Source organism: Choloepus didactylus, chromosome 14 (assembly GCF_015220235.1).
Source record: "Choloepus didactylus isolate mChoDid1 chromosome 14, mChoDid1.pri, whole genome shotgun sequence".
Lineage (NCBI taxonomy): Eukaryota > Metazoa > Chordata > Mammalia > Pilosa > Megalonychidae > Choloepus > Choloepus didactylus.
In genome coordinates this window covers 58,064,490-58,080,682 of record NC_051320.1, presented here as the reverse complement: position 1 = coordinate 58,080,682, position 16,193 = coordinate 58,064,490, and the positions used below count along the sequence as shown (strand labels likewise).

Below are 16,193 nucleotides of genomic sequence, written 5' to 3'. Positions count from 1 at the left end.
TATGATAAGACTCAGTTTCTCCACCTGTCATATGATGGAAATTACTATATCTACCCCAGAGATGGCCTGAAGATTAAATGCGTTAATTCACATAAGGTGCTTAGCATAGCACCTAGCACTTTTTAAGAGCTCAAAAAATTTTAACTACTGTTATTATTAAAAGCTTTGTTTGTTGAAACAATTTCACAGAACTTTCAAAATATTTTCCTGAATTTAGTAATGTTTCCCTCTCCTCACTCTCAAACCCCAGCTACCCCAACAACACACACGCTTTTACCTCAACCACTTCCTCTTTTCAGTTGCTTAAGTACAGAAAAAAACCAGCCCTTTTACCTCATCACTTTTTTAACATGTGGCTTTCTTTTTTTATCAGCAGTGTGGCATTTTCACCCCACCAATTCACACAACAATAGCGCGGTCTCCTTATCTCATCCTGTGGGTTATGGTACCACCACCTGGCAGCCTCTCGGGACTTATCGACTTAGCGCGACATACCGTGTTCCTGAGGCACAGCGACGGCTAGCTGGGGAATATCGACCTGCAGAGGTGACCTGTCACGTCCAGGCACTTCCTGTACCAGGTAAGAAAAGCCCGGGAACCGCGAGACGGGTCGAGTCCCTCAAGTGTCAGGGAGGGAAGCGAGGCTGGGTGGGCTCCGGGTGAGATCCTCGGGGCCGACGAGAGGCGGAGCCGGAGTAGTGGGGCGGGGCCGGCGCGGGGAGGCTGGTCCCTGAGGCGGGGCCGCGCTGAGGGGCGGTGACGGCGCGGGGAGGCTGGTCCCTGAGGCGGGGCCGCACTGAGGGGCGGGGACGGCGCGGGGAGGCTGGTCCCTGAGGCGGGGCCGCGCTGAGGGGCGGTGACGGCGCGGGGAGGCTGGTCCCTGAGGCGGGGCCGCGCTGAGGGGCGGGGACGGCGCGGGGAGGCTGGTCCCTGAGGCGGGGCCGGCGCTGAGGGGCGGGGACGCCCAGCTGGCGCAGTGGAGTGGGGCGGCCTGGTGCGGGGAGCAGGCGAGAGGCGGGGCCTGCAGGGGTAGGACACCCGGCGCCCAGCTGAGTTGTGTTAGGAGGCCCGCGGCGGCGCTTGGTTACCTCAGATGCTGTAGTTCTGGCGGAGTCTGCGCGATGGGCGACCCGGAAAGGCCGGAAGCGGCCAGGCTCGAGCATGATGAGGTAAATGTCTCTGCAGCTTCCTCTCCCGCCCCGCAGTCACGCCCTGTCTTTAGATTGTAAGTTGCTTCGGGGACCTGCAAATTGTAGGACCGCTGTGGGAACTTCTCCCTATCGCAGTCAGAAACCCTGGTCAGGCCGGGCCGCGCACCCTCGCCGCAGCCTGGTTTCGTCGTCGCAAAGGCCTGCGGGGTCGTCCCTGGGGAGATTGAGAAGGGAGCCGGGTTTCCGCTCCGCTGCCTGCTCGGGGAACTGTGGAGGGCAAACTGAGTCTTCAGACCGGGGCGAAGTGCATCCCCTTGTTTATCCACCTCATACTCTCCTCTCCTCCTTCCCTGTTCTGGAGCCCTGGTCCGGGAAACTGATGCAAGGAAAGATGACTGGTGGACCTACTGAAGTAGGTCCCATCTCATCTCTGGACGGTTAAATGGAATTGAACGCTTATGGAAATTGAGATAGATGGATGGAGTGATGGCAGGTAGAAGGGGGACGGGAAGTCCTCAAAATCATGGAAGAAATTAGGTTAGGGGGCCAGTTTTGGTTAGATCGGGACCGGGCTGCTTAACTAGCTGTGAATCTTTGGGGTTTCACTTTCTTCGGTTATACAGTGGAAGTGATACCAACCTCACAGGGGATTAAGTAAACTGTTGAATGCAAAGTGCCAAGAAAGTTGTAGGTGCTTAATAAACCTAAGTTAACATGCTCATCCACTCTGCTTCGACAATAATAGAAGTACTATACTTAGTAACAGCAAATAAACCAGAGTTTATTGGACTGTAGGGTTGAATTGTAGGTAGTTTAAATGGTTACTCTATAATTTTCATACTCTTATTTTACAAATACTGCTAAACAATTTATGTACAAGAGAAATATTTTGTATTTATCTTGGACTTACTGCTGTATGTGTGATGTCATTGATTTAATACTGTGAAAAGTTGGAGAGAAAATAAGAGTTTCAGATTAGAGAGACCCATGTGTAGCCCTACATTTCTTTAGAAAGGTTAGTTGGAGGCTCCTGGTTTGGGGTTTGGTTTTATTTAATTGCGATTTTGTAAACACTTAGTAACTCATAAACAAATTTTTAAATATCCCTCAAACTTTTCTTTTTAAAATGAGTCCGTTTAGTACTGATTTCCCCACTCTACTCGAACAATTGAAGCTTTTCTGTTTGTGCTAATGGCATCAGCAGTCACTGAGGTTTAAGACCTAGAAGTTATCTTTTCATTTATTACCCCTACTTCAGTGATACAGACCCACAAAGACAGAGGCAGAATTTTAGGTCTAGCATCTAGTCCGACAGTTTTTAACTTCAGATGCCAGGATGCCAGAAACCAATTGTTTCTCTCTATCTGGTAGTGCAGCAGGAGTCAATTGCATCAGAATCAGCTGGAATACTTTGTTAAAAAAATAGATACTGGGCCCATACCCCAAGGAAGCGAATCAAAATCTCTTGGGATGCGTCTGGGGTTTGCTTTTTTAACAAGCACTTTGGGTGATTCCAATACACATACTTTACGAAACACTGCCCTAAAAGCTACATAGATGGGCTTAAAGAAGGTTTATGAATCCCCAATGTTATATGTAGATTTTGTGTATGCAAATGTGAATCTTCTGAGAAAGGGGTCCATAGCTTTCACGAGTTTCTCAAAGTAAACTATCATTAATTAAATTCATAACCCCTATTTTCAAGGTAAGAAAATTTAGACCAGAAAAGATTAAATAATGTGCCCAAGACCACACAACTCAGTAGTGGAGCTTGGTCTAAAACAAAATTATTGCTCCTAGGCCAGTATTTGTTAGATCTGGTGGGAATGGGGGAATGAAAATAAAAATATCTGTAAATACTGTATGAGCATGATAGCATCCAAAGATGCCACTTCATCCAAGACATAGACCAAGAGGTAAAGGCAAATAAATGGAAGTAGTGGAATTGGGGCTAGATCGAACATAGAGGCCATGTAGAATGCCAGCCTAGATCAGGTCGCAGTGAGGGCCACCTGGGGAATCTTGACCTAGATAGGTGTCCTGGCATGTCCAGGAACCTCTTGGGACCAAGTGACCAGAAACTGAGGCAGGCAGAAAATGAAAGTGTCATTCTGGAAGAGACAGCAGAATGTTGCCAAGGAATACCTACTGTCAAACTATTTCAGATTCTCATCACTTCACATCTGTGCAGTTAAAACTCACTTGTCTCTGTACCTCCAGTCTAACCTGCAGTCAAATCCTGTTTATCACTGCCACATTAATCCTTTATTAAACCAGTGCCTCCACATCATCCCCCCCCCCCCAAATAAAAACCCCCAAAAGTGTCTCACCACCAAAGAAATGCCTTACTCCTCAGACTGGCAAAGTCTTGTCGAAGTTGCCTTTTTATGCTAACAGCCACGTCTTAATTCAGGCCCTCATCCACCATGACTCCTTAGTAGCTACCCAAATCTAGTGTTTCTGTTTTCTAATTCATCCTGTGCATGGATATAAGCTTACTATTCCTCATGCCACTTCTATTTGTGTTAATTTCTTATTCAGAAACTCTCCATGATTATCCATAGGAACAATTTTCAAACTATACTCCTCGGGGGTGGGAGCAAATAGAGAGAGATGAAGTGTGAGTCTCCCAGCAACCCAGATGTTTGAAAATCTTTGGTCCACAGTATTAATTCCTAACCTCTTAGTCTGATTGATATCCAGAGCCTAGCTCCATGTGTCCTTTATGGAATTCCTCCGTCTCTGTTGACCCTGTGCTTTAGTCAAGTCATCTCACTTTCCTGTCTCTGCTTTTGTTTGTCCTACCTCCATTTTAGTCACTTTAAATCCCAGCTGGTTCTTCTTCAGTCTGCCCTTTATTGGCATTCTCTGGAGGTGCACTCTCAGTTGTCTTGCTGCTCTAGATGATTTGCTTCCATTCCCATGATGACTACTAAAGGGATCTCCACCACTTCTGCACAGTAGTGCTGCCTTTTCAGCTACCTGCTGGACACCTTGAAACTTAACTCATTATCCAATTTCCTAAGTTACTTTTTAACAACTTTGTACCTTTTTATTGTTGTCGCTTGGGTTGGTGGGGAGAATTAATTCACACTAAAATTTTGTTAACATCTAATTTGAGAAGCAAGAATTGTTGTCTGATTTATTCACTTATTCCCCAGGTACTGTACACCTTCTACATGCCTCTCATTTATTGTTTTGATCACCCAGGACTGGAGCTGGAAACCTCAAGTGCATCTTCAACTCTTAGCCTGTTGTCCCAATCCATTTTTTTAGTAAGAATAATTATTTCTACTTCTGTATATCTCGTAAATCAGTCTTCTTCTTTTGTGTTTCTGCTGATGATATCCTAGTTCAGTCAAGAGATAGGTAGTACAATAATCTCTATCTCCACTTTCTCTTCTCACATATTTCTACAAAAGTGGTCTTAAAACAGATCCAATTATGTTACTTGCCTGATTAGAAATCTTCAGTGGCTCCCAATATTCTATAGGTTGGAGTCTAGATGCCAAAGTGTGATATACCAACACAGGCCATGTTGACCTGCTCCAAAGTTTTTTAAAAATCAACTTTTAAATATCCATTTAATATGTAAAGTGGATATACCTTAACCTCAGAAAAGCTTAGAGATGGCGTATGCATTTTAAAAACTGGCAGTTAATTTTTTTTTCTTCATCAGAATGATGACATTAAAGTAAAAAAGGAAGTGTCAAAACAGCTGTATCAAAAGGGCTATTGGAAAATAGCTGTGGCAAAACTGATAACATATTTACATTCAGGGCCCTCCCATGTGTAACACCTGAGCCCATTTTTCACACAAAATCATAAGTGGAACACCAGTTGGTAAATCAAATCTATTTTTGTCTATTTTATTAGTATAATTTTATTTATTTTTTTTTGTTTTTGTTTTTGTTTTATTTATGTTACTGTTTATAACACTTACTTAAAAAGTCAATCATTGTAATGATGAAGCTGTTTTGATGCACCCATTATTTTAAGTTGGAGAACAGATGATAGTTGAAGATTTATATCAAACTTAGCAAACAGTTTCTTTTCATATTTATCAAAAGTTCTTTTAATCAACTCATTCCTAACCAACTCTATGGATTTACCAACACTGTAAACTATATGGATTCTCATAGCATTTAGAATGCACGTGACTAGTACGCTGCTTCCTGATGCACCTACATACGTCTGTTTCCACTGGTTGAGTTATGCCTTACTGGGATCAACTGCCTTTCCCCCAATCTATGAGCTCCCTGAAATTATATTAAAATATGTGTTTGTACATTTTTCTAAGCATCATGAAAATAAGCAATATGTCATTTCAAGCCCAGTTCCAAGGTTTATAGATTAATCTTGCTCTCTTTTTTTTTTTTTTTTTTTTTTTTTAATCATCATTTTATTGAGATAGATTCACATACCACGCAGTCATACAAAACAAATTGTACTTTCGATTGTTTACAGTACCATTACATAGTTGTACATTCATCACCTAAATCAATCCCTGACACCTTCATTAGCACACACACAAAAATAACAAGAATAATAATTAGAGTGAAAAAGAGCAATTGAAGTAAAAAAGAACACTGGGTACCTTTGTCTGTTTGTTTCCTTCCCCTACTTTTCTACACATCCATCCATAAACTAGACAAAGTGGTGTTTGGTCCTTATGGCTTTCCCAATCCCATTGTCACCCCTCATAAGCTACATTTTTATACAACTGTCTTCGAGATTCATGGGTTCTGGGTTGTAGTTTGATAGTTTCAGGTATCCACCACCAGCTACCCCAATTCTTTAGAACCTAAAAAGGGTTGTCTAAAGTGTGCATAAGAGTGCCCACCAGAGTGACCTCTCGGCTCCTTTTGGAATCTCTCTGCCACTGAAGCTTATTTCATTTCCTTTCACATCCCCCTTTTGGTCAAGAAGATGTTCTCCGTCCCACGGTGCCAGGTCTACATTCCTCCCTGGGAGTCATATTCCACGTTGCCAGGGAGATTCACTTCCCTGGGTGTCTGATCCCACGTAGGGGGGAGGGCAGTGATTTCACCTTTCAAGTTGGCTTAGCCAGAGAGAGAGGGCCACATCTGAGCAACAAAGAGGCATTCAGGAGGAGACTCTTAGGCACAAATACAGGGAGGCCTAGCCTCTCCTTTGCAGCAACCGTCTTCCCAAGGGTAAAACTTATGGTAGAGGGCTCAACCCATCAAACCACCAGTCCCCTATGTCTGTGGTCATGTTAGCAACCATGGAGGTGGGGTAGGCGAATACCCCTGCATTCTCCACAGGCTCCTCAAGGGGGCACAACATCTTTTTTTTTTTTTTTTTTTTTTTTTCCCTTGTTTGTCTTTTTTCTTTTTTTTTTTAACTTTCCCTTCTTTTTTCAAATCACCTGTATGAAAAAAAAAGTTAAAAAGAAAACAAACATACAATAAAAGAGCATTTCAAAGAGACCATAGCAAGGGAGTAAGAAAAAGACAACTAACCTAAGATAACTGCTTAACTTCCAACATGTTCCTACTTTACCCCAAGAAAGTTACATAATATAGCAACATTTCAGTGAACTTGTTCCTACTACAACCATCAGAAATTAACAGACCATAGTCATTTCTGGGCATCCCCAGAACGTTAAATAGCTTATCTGTTCTTCCTGGATTATTGTTCCCCCTTCCTTAATTGCTCTCTACTGCTAGTTCCCCTACATTCTACATTATAAACCATTTGTTTTACATTTTTCAAAGTTCACATTAGTGGTAGCATATAATATTTCTCTTTTTGTGCCTGGCTTATTTCGCTCAGCATTATGTCTTCAAGGTTCATCCATGTTGTCATATGTTTCACCAGATCGTTCCTTCTTACTGCCACGTAGTATTCCATCGTGTGTATATACCACATTTTATTTATCCACTCATCTGTAGAAGGACATTTGGGTTGTTTCCATCTCTTCGCAATTGTGAATAATGCTGCTATGAACATTGGCGTGCAGATATCTGTTCGTGTCACTGCTTTCCGATCTTCCGGGTAAATCTTGCTCTCTTTACATTGCAAAATCTTTCAGAATACTCTCCTAGTCCAGCCTCTTTTCTTAACCACTTCCATATTATCAGGATGGAACAGAAACAATTGTGTACAAGTGTGACCTTCACTCTAATTTAAAGGTACTGCTATTCTTCAGCAGTATCTTGGATCTTAGCGTTAGTCAGTTTATCAGCATTTGAAAATTCCTTTCAAGGTGAGAGTGCCTGGTGCCAAAGAGTTACTTAATATTTGTGATGTCCTTTCCAACTTTCAGTATACCCTACATAGCAAATTCAGTGAAGGTAAAGAATTTCAGTTCTGAATCTATACCTGTACCTCAGTTAGAAAATAGCTAATGAAAAGAATGAATTCAGAATGCTGTCAAAATACTACACAGTGATAAAAGCTCAATCTAGAGAACAGCAATGTGGGCCAAGACAGATTTGAAATATTCATTGACTCCCCAGACCTCTCTGCCCTCTAATTTGAGCATTCATTCTAGCTTATCCCAATTCTTGGTGAGTGTCTTCCTTTTTAAGCCTCTCCAGCAGTTCTGTATTTCATGAATGAAAATTCCTTAGGGCAGTCATAGAAGGTTCATTAATCAAATAATTGCCATTATTGTCTGAAGAAAATAGGGACAACTTTAAAAGGTGAACCTGAAACATTCCCAATAGTTTAATAATAATGGTTCATAAAAAGCCTATAGTACTTGAGAGTATGCAAAGTTCTTTTACTTATATTAGTCCCTCTGATCTTTATAACATTCTTTTGAATTAGGTGTGGCAGAAATTATCTTCAAGTTGTAGATGGTGATACTCGGATTAAATGAGTTGCCTGAAAACATGAATAATGTTACACTCTTATTATAAGTGAAAACACTGTGGCATGATAAAGAACAATTTAGAATCCAGTATAGTCATTTAGTTCACATCAATATATGCTGTAGAGGTAGCAATTTCCAAAAAACTGATTCTCAGCATGATTTTTACTGTCACACTCACATGTGAAACACGTGCCCATCAATAAAATGCTTCATTATCTCATAACATACAGAGATTTTCACCTGGGGAAGGGAAGGAGGCGGGCTAATGCGGTTTTTGAATCCCTGTGGATTTTGAAACTTGTGCCAGTTAAAACTTACTTAAACCTTGCCATTGTAACTGTTTTTCACTAGTCTCATATCACCCTGATTTGATCAACTTTATTTACAAGGAAATTACTTTTATTTTTCTCACTTTTCCTAGAAATCAAATTTGGTGATTTTTCCCCACACTCATTTCATTGGTTACATCACTACCATTTGTTAAATTATTTTTGCTTATCACGAGAAAGTACTATAAACTCTCTTTAACCTTACTTCATTTCACTGTTTTGAATTCTGAATTTTAGGAGTAGACTGGCCCTATTCTAGCTCATTGTCCACACACATGCAGATATAGCTTAAGGCAAGGCTTTGTATTCAGACATATCTAGGTTCTAATCTTATTTCTGTCACTTACTAGTTGGGGGATCTTGGATATGTTATTTACCTCTGCTAAGATTTAGTTTCCACATCTGTAAAATGTGAGTAATGTTATCTATTTGCAGAGTTGTTGTATGGATTAAGTGGAATAATGTAAGTAAATCTGTGTGGTGATTGGTGATTTCAAAGCAGCCTCATTGCCGTACCCAGAAGAACTGTTTTTATGTATACCTTCTGCACTAGAGCCTGGAACTTCAGTGTCTTAGTATCTTATGACTCCTCTAAGACTGGAAGCTATTAATGGCAACAAAAAAAAAGTAAACTAAAAACTTGACAGCTTCCATTTTAAAAAATTTACTCACATATTTGTGGATTGAATGTATAATAAGCATCAGGTACTGTCCTAGGCTCTAGGGATTCCACAAAGGTGAAGATGGTTTTAACTTTCAGGAAGCATAGTCTAGAGGGGACCAAAGGAAATTAAACTGCAGTGTGTCATGTGCTTTCAGGGATAAGTACAACAATGTATTAGGAGGCATACCTTATCCAAGCCTTTAGGGTGTGTGGGTGAGGTGTGGGGTTGCTCAGAGAAGACTTGATTTCATTGTTTTTTAGATGTATCTCACTGATGTATTTTGGCCTATTTTTTCCAAAGGCATCCAGTAATATAAGCACAGGATGAAGAGATATTAGAAGCCTATTCACTTACTTAGCTGCATTTATTGACATTATGCTTGACAGAGTACTAGGGTTGGGGAGCCCTACAATAAATAAAAAAAAACTACTCTCTGGTGTGTGTGTGGAGGGGGGACAGGTACTCTATTGAGGATGTACATGCCTTTAAATAAGTAGTTACAAAACCAGACAATTTGTATTATAATGGCAGTATGTGTGAAGTGCTCAAGCCCCACCTGTATTTGTTTAGCCTCATGCCTTCATTTTGGGCTTTTCTCTCCAGCTTGCCTTGCCTTAGCCTCATCTGCCCTGTCCCTGGATATTATGATGCACACTTGCTTTGGAGAGGTATGGTGATGGGTGGAGACATTGGTAAGGATGAAGGAATATGATGGGCCCTGGCACAGGAGAGAGAGAGACATTTTGGTTAGGAGTCCAAAATTTAAATGTTTCTTAATAATCTTGATTTATACATTTTTAGCCTATTTGCAAATATTCTTTACATGCATGCACAGGTCTTCTGTTATTGCCAGTTACCTTTTAAAAAATTAAGTGGTATTATCCCCCATTTGAGTGCCAGCAAATTTCCAAGTGGTATGTATATAGGTATGCATTTCTCATTTTATTCTACAAAGCTTTGGAACAGTCCACAGTGAAACTATATACAGTAATGTTGAGATGTAAATAAGAATAACAAATTGTTATATAGGAAGATTAAGAAAGAGTAAAGGCTGAGAAGTTTTTCATATAATTATTGAAGTATTTCAATTAAGATTAGAAAACAAAGCATTGATGTTAAAAAGTAGCTTAAAACAATATTCTGTCAGTACCATTATTCTATCTCTGAGAGAGGCACTGAAAGGACATTTTGTCCACAAAATTAGACATTTGCCTGCCAAGACAATTATGGATCCAGCTTAGTGCTTAGTCTCAAAGTAGCAATACTTTGGTTGATTGTTATGTACAGATCTGTTTAAAGCATTTTTTAATCATCAGAGTAAACCTATGATGAATGCATAACTATGTGATTATACCAGGAGCCATTGATTGTACACTTAAGATAGAGTGTATGGTACATGATTAAAACTGTTTTTAAAAAATAAACTGAAAACTGCAAGTGCTGGAGGAGTAGTGGAGAAAGAGGTATACCTATTCACTGTTGATGGGCATGTACAATGTTGTAGCCCCCCTAGAGGGCAGTGTGCTGGTTCCTCAGGAAGCGAAGTATAGAATTGCCCTCTGATCTAGCAATCCCATTACTAGATATATACTCAGAAGAACTGAAAGCAGGGACAGGAATAGACATTTGCACACCAATGTATATGGTGGCATTATTCATGATTGCCAATGGATGGAGGCAGCCCACGGGTCCAATGACTGATGAGCAGAAGAGTGAACTGTGGTGTACCATGGAATATTGTGCAGCTGCAGAGAGGAATGAAGTCGTGAGGTATGCAATGATGTGAATGAACCTTGAGGGCATTATGTTAAGAAACGTAAGCCGGAAATGAAAGAACAAATACTGTATGTTCTCACTAATATGAACTAACTATAATGAGCAAACTCTGAGGGCTAAAGTTGAAAGCATAGGTTATCAGGAGATAGTAAGTAGAGATTGGGCAATCGATGAGTAGGGAGCACAGAATGTTCAATAAGGTTGATTGTAAAGGTTTGGAAATGGATAGCACAATACTGTGTGATAGCACAATACTGTAAGTATAATTAACAAAGCTGAGTATGAGTATGGTTGAAAGGAAGGCTAGAGTCATGTATGTCATCAGAAGGAAAGCTAGAGGATAAAATCTGGGTCTGTATTACTTAGTGAAACCTAGAGTAGACAATGATGGTGGTTAATTGTATAAATATAAGAAAGTTCTTCCATGAACTAGAACAAACATTATATCATTATTACAAGGTTTTAATAGGGTGGTGTATGGGAAAAATAGGATTAATGTAAACTAGGGTCTATGGTTACCGGTAACATTGTAATATTCTTGTATTAATTGTAACAAAGGCACTACACCAAAGCTAAATGCCAATAATCGGGAGATAGAAGGGGAATGGGATTTTTTTCTTTGGAAGAAATGAGAATGTCCTCATATTAATTATGGTGGTGAATGCATAACTATGTGATTATACTAAGAGCCATTGGTTGTGCACCTAGGATGGATTGTATGGTATGTGAATAAAGCTGTTAAAAAATTAAAAAAAATGCAATAGTGTTATTTTATAGATGAGGAAACTGAAGCTCAGAGAAGTTAAGCAATTTCCTAAGATCACACAACTAACCAGACACTATAAACCAGATACTATCAAGAGTAAGGATTCAACCCTGGCAGACTGGCTCCCAAACCTATGCTGTCTCCCAAACTTCCCAACTGTGTGTTTAGATACAAATAAAATGTAAATGTCTACATAAATAAGGTGTTAATACTTTATTCTTAAAAGAGATTGTCTTCAGATACCAGTGAAAATGAGGCGAAGTCAAGTGAAGAGCCGCTCCTAAGAAAGAGTTCTCGCCGTTTTGTCATCTTTCCAATCCAGTACCCCGATATTTGGAAAATGTATAAACAGGCACAGGCATCCTTCTGGACAGCAGAAGAGGTGAGTAGGATTATCTTTATTTATTAGCATTCGTATTCAAGAGTGCGATGTTCATATCTTCTGTTATAGGATATTGAAAAATTTTAACTTAAGATACATTGAATAGGGTAAGTTGTGTAAGTTCATGTTTGGAATTACTGAGACTGAATATAGTTTTCCCCAATGTTTTCTGTTTAAACTACTGTCTGTCAATAAGTTTCTTGCTGCAAAAATGGCACCTCATTCTACCAAATTTTTACTTCTAATATATTTAGAACATTTTCTATTTTTAAACAGATTTTTCATTTACCATAGCCAGAAAGGCTAGTCTTTACTGATGGTCAGCAGAATAAATAAAATTGTAGCTTAGCTATATTTTGCAGCTAGAAACAAAGAGTGAAAGCTTCAAGAACACTGCTTTCAATTGAGAGACTTTTCTGATTGTACAGAATGAGCTGTTACTCAAGGAGTTTGAGCACTTAAGCAGGCAGAGAGTGCAGGCACTCCTGAGCCTGCCAGCTAAATTTAGAGTGTTTCTCCCAATATGGCCCTCCCCTCAGCCACATCAAACCAGACACAGCTCCCCCTAACAGACGAGGCGGTTATAGAATGCTTTCTGTTAATGTGGCATTTTCTACCTAGGAAATGAATTGAGCATAGCAAATTAGAGAATACTTACTGGTTTGGATATAACAATTTGTCATTCAAGTGATTCCTTTGTAATCTAACCAAATACCCAAATAACCACTGTCTTCATTTCTGATCATGATGGGTGATATCTGCATAGAACTTTCATTCACTCTGTGTGTGTGTGCATATGTATGACTGTATATGCACATGTGTATACAGAGAGATTTATATATATTCATTTATACCCACAGAGATGTATATATAAAGATATATAGAAATGTATATATGTATAGATATGTATATGTGTGTGTATATATATAGATAAATGCGAATATGTTTGTGTACATCTCTCTATTGACAGACTGAGATTGATTCTGAGATAGATCGACTCTGTCAATGTAAATATACACTGTTAAGAATGCATGCTTTGGAGCCAGACTGCCTAGGAACAAATCCTGGCTCTGTCACTTACTAGCTCTACCACTGGACTTGAGAAAGTTGTCACCCTTTGTGTGTTTTGGGTTGATAGTGCCTGAGTCATTGGATTGTTATGAGGATTAATGAGATGCTTAGAATGCTGCCTGACACTTAGCACTAAACAAATGTAAGTTATTTTACACATACAGTAGGAAAGATTTAAATAAGAAATCATAGAAGGCATCAGTTTTTGAGCCCTCTATTATATTGACTTTTACCCACTTAGCCAACTTTATTATAATGTGTTGTTATATTGTCAGCATCTTTGTTATATTGTAGTTGTATAAAACAACAAAGCACAGTATTTTCAAACTGGGTCATAAGGTTTGGCATAGCTGACAGTCCTTAACTATCTGTGGTTTTTAGAAAGTTCTCTGTTAGATGTAGTTAAGAGAAAAATGGAGTACACAGGTGTCCTTTTCGCTCATGAGTTAAAAAGGTACTTCTGAGATCCCACCCCATTCAAGATAGTGGATTGAGACAGAGCTTCAGGGCTCTGTCCCCCAACAGAAGTTTTGAACAACCAGCAAAAACTGGCAGAAATATCTTTCTCAAAGTTTTAGGAAACAGTAAAGGTCTGCAGTAACAGGGTAAGCATTGAATTCAGTAAAAGGCCATTTAAAAGCAGTAGAATCTCATGACACCCTGACTGGCCCATCTCCTACCCCTCATCGGCTTGCCCGTGCTCTCAGTGCGGATCCCTGGTCCCAGCTATAGAGAGAGCAGAGTAACCATTGTGCACCTACTGGGAACATGCATGTCTGGTCTGTCTGTCTGGCAGTGGCCCAAGGGACTTCTCCCAGAACTTGCCCTGCATGTAAAAGGCAGCTCACCATGCTCTCCTATAGAAGACTATGGGAAAGCAGTCGAGTTGTGCTGCCTAGGACAAAGGATTGCTGGCTGTAGGGCATTCAGTGCAGTGCCTTTGACTATGAGGAAACTGTTTGCTAAGAAAGAGGAGACTTTTGGAACCATGTAAATGGGGGAATTCCTAGGGTCATACAGAGGAATTTCTGGGGCCACATGCACATGCCCAAGACAAGATGCATATGCAGAAAGAATCAGGGAGGCCCTTGTACTTTTTCCTGGAACTATTCTCTAAATTCTTTGTGTGGATAAGCCCTGAAAAAGAGCATTTGCACAGGTCAGTCTACAAAGACTGGAAAAGGTGTTTTCTTTTTTTCTTCCTTTTTAAAATTTTTGGTTAATTCCTATTAATCAAGGAAAGCCTGTCATAATATAAGCTTAAGGAACAGATGCCTCAGAGTCTAAATTTCGGTGATACATTAAAATATCATAATGTCCAGGTTTCAACAAAAGATAACAAAACATACAAAGAAACAGGAAGCAATGGCCCAAGCAAAGGAAAAGATTAAAGCATTAGAAACCATTAATGAGGATGATCAGACCTGGGATCATTCCAGAAAAATTTTTTTTTAAAAATGGTCCTAAATATGCTGAAAGAGCTAAAGGAAAACGGACAAAGAACCAAAGGAAATCAGAAATCAGGAAAACAATAGATGAAAACAAAGAGAATTTCATTAGAGAGATGGAAATTATGGAAAGGAACCAAACAGAACTGAAGACCACAGTAACAGAAATTAAAAATTCCCTAGAATGGTTCAATAGCAGATTGGAGCTGGCAGAAGAAAGAATCATAGAACTTGGAGATAAGACAATTGATATCATTCAGTCTGAGAAACAGAAAGAAGAAAGAATGAAGAAAAGTGAGCAGAGCCTGAGAAACCTATTGGACACCATCAAGCATACCAATATAGGCATTGTGAGAATCACAGAAGGAGGAGAAAGGGAGAAAGGGGCAGAAAGAATATTTAAAGAAACAATGGCTGAAAACTTCCCGAATTTAATGAAAGATATGCATGTACACATCCAAGACACTCAACTCTAAACAGCATAAACCCAAATAGACCCACACTGAACATACTATCAAATTGTTGAATAGTAAAGATAAAGGGAGAATTCTGAAAGCACAAGAGAAAAGCAATGTGTCATTTGCAAGGGAGCTTCGGTAAGTTTGCTGATTTCTCATTGGAAATTATGGAGGCAAGAAGGCAGTGGAATGGCATAATTAAAGGGCTGGCAGCAAAAAATTGCCAACCAAGAATTCTGTATCCAGCAAAATTGTCTTTCAGAAATGAGGGAGAACCTCACACCCAAGGCAAGAGCAACCAAAGAACAAATAGACAAATGGGATCTCCTCAAAATTAAACACTTTTGTACATCAAAGGACTTTGTCAGAAAAGTAAAAAGGCAACCTACACAATGGGAGATGATATTTGGAAACCACATATCAGATAAGGGTTTAATATCCCGAATATATAAAGGAATCCTGCATCTCAATAACAGAAAGACAAACAATCCAATTAAAAAATGGGCAAAAGACATGAACAGACATTTTTCTGAAGAGGAAATACAAATGGCTCAAAAGCATATGAAAAAATGCTCAATTTCACTGGCTATTAAGGAAATGCAAATCAAGACCACAATGAGATATCATCTCACACCTACCAGAATGGCCATTATCCAAGAAACAGAAAATGACAAGTGCCGGAGAGGATGTGGAGAAAGAGGCACACTTATTCATTGTTGGTGGGAATGTAGAATGGTGCAACCGCTCTGGAAGACAGTATGGAGGTTCCTCAGGAAGCTAAATATAGATTTGCCATATGACCCAGCTATTCCATTGCTGGGTATATACTCAGAGGAACTGAAACTTAAGACACAAACAGACATTTGTAAACCAATGTTTATTGCAGCATTATTCACAATTGCCAAGAGATGGAAACAGCCCAAATGTCCATCAAAGGATGAGTGGATAAACAAACTGTGGTATATACACATGATGGACTATTATGCAGCTGTAAGACAGAACAAAGGCATGGATCATGTAATAATGTGGATGAACCTTGAGGACATTATGTTGAGTGAAGTTAGCCAGAAACAAAAGGACAGATTCTGTATGGTCTCACTAATATGAACAGACATTAATGAACAAATTTTGGGAGTTAAAAGCTGACAACACAGGCGACCAGAAGATAGAAAGAGGGCAGAGATCAGCCATTTGATGCTGAAGGACTACAGAATGTTTAGGATTGATTGCATAGATCCAGAAATAGATAGCATAATACTGTGTGATGGTAGCACGGTATTGTAAGTACACTGAACAAAGATGT

General features: G+C 39.8%; 1 protein-coding gene across 4 annotated transcripts in view; it reads left to right on the top strand.

The window, feature by feature from the left end:
- Positions 1 to 395: 395 nt before the first annotated feature.
- The window catches only part of RRM2B (ribonucleotide reductase regulatory TP53 inducible subunit M2B), a 54,353-nt gene continuing 38,555 nt past the window's right edge, over positions 396 to 16,193 (top strand). The window contains exons 1-3 of one of the 4 annotated variants that reach the window (XM_037802666.1): positions 1,152 to 1,169; positions 9,593 to 9,681; positions 11,758 to 11,913. In XM_037802666.1, coding sequence (XP_037658594.1) covers positions 11,872 to 11,913 — 42 coding nt within the window. In that variant the 5' untranslated portion in view covers positions 1,152 to 1,169; positions 9,593 to 9,681; positions 11,758 to 11,871. Of the gene's footprint in view, positions 581 to 1,006; positions 1,170 to 9,592; positions 9,682 to 11,757; positions 11,914 to 16,193 lie in introns of those variants that run through there. The other 3 variants (XM_037802665.1, XM_037802664.1, XM_037802668.1) reach the window with 3 other exon arrangements.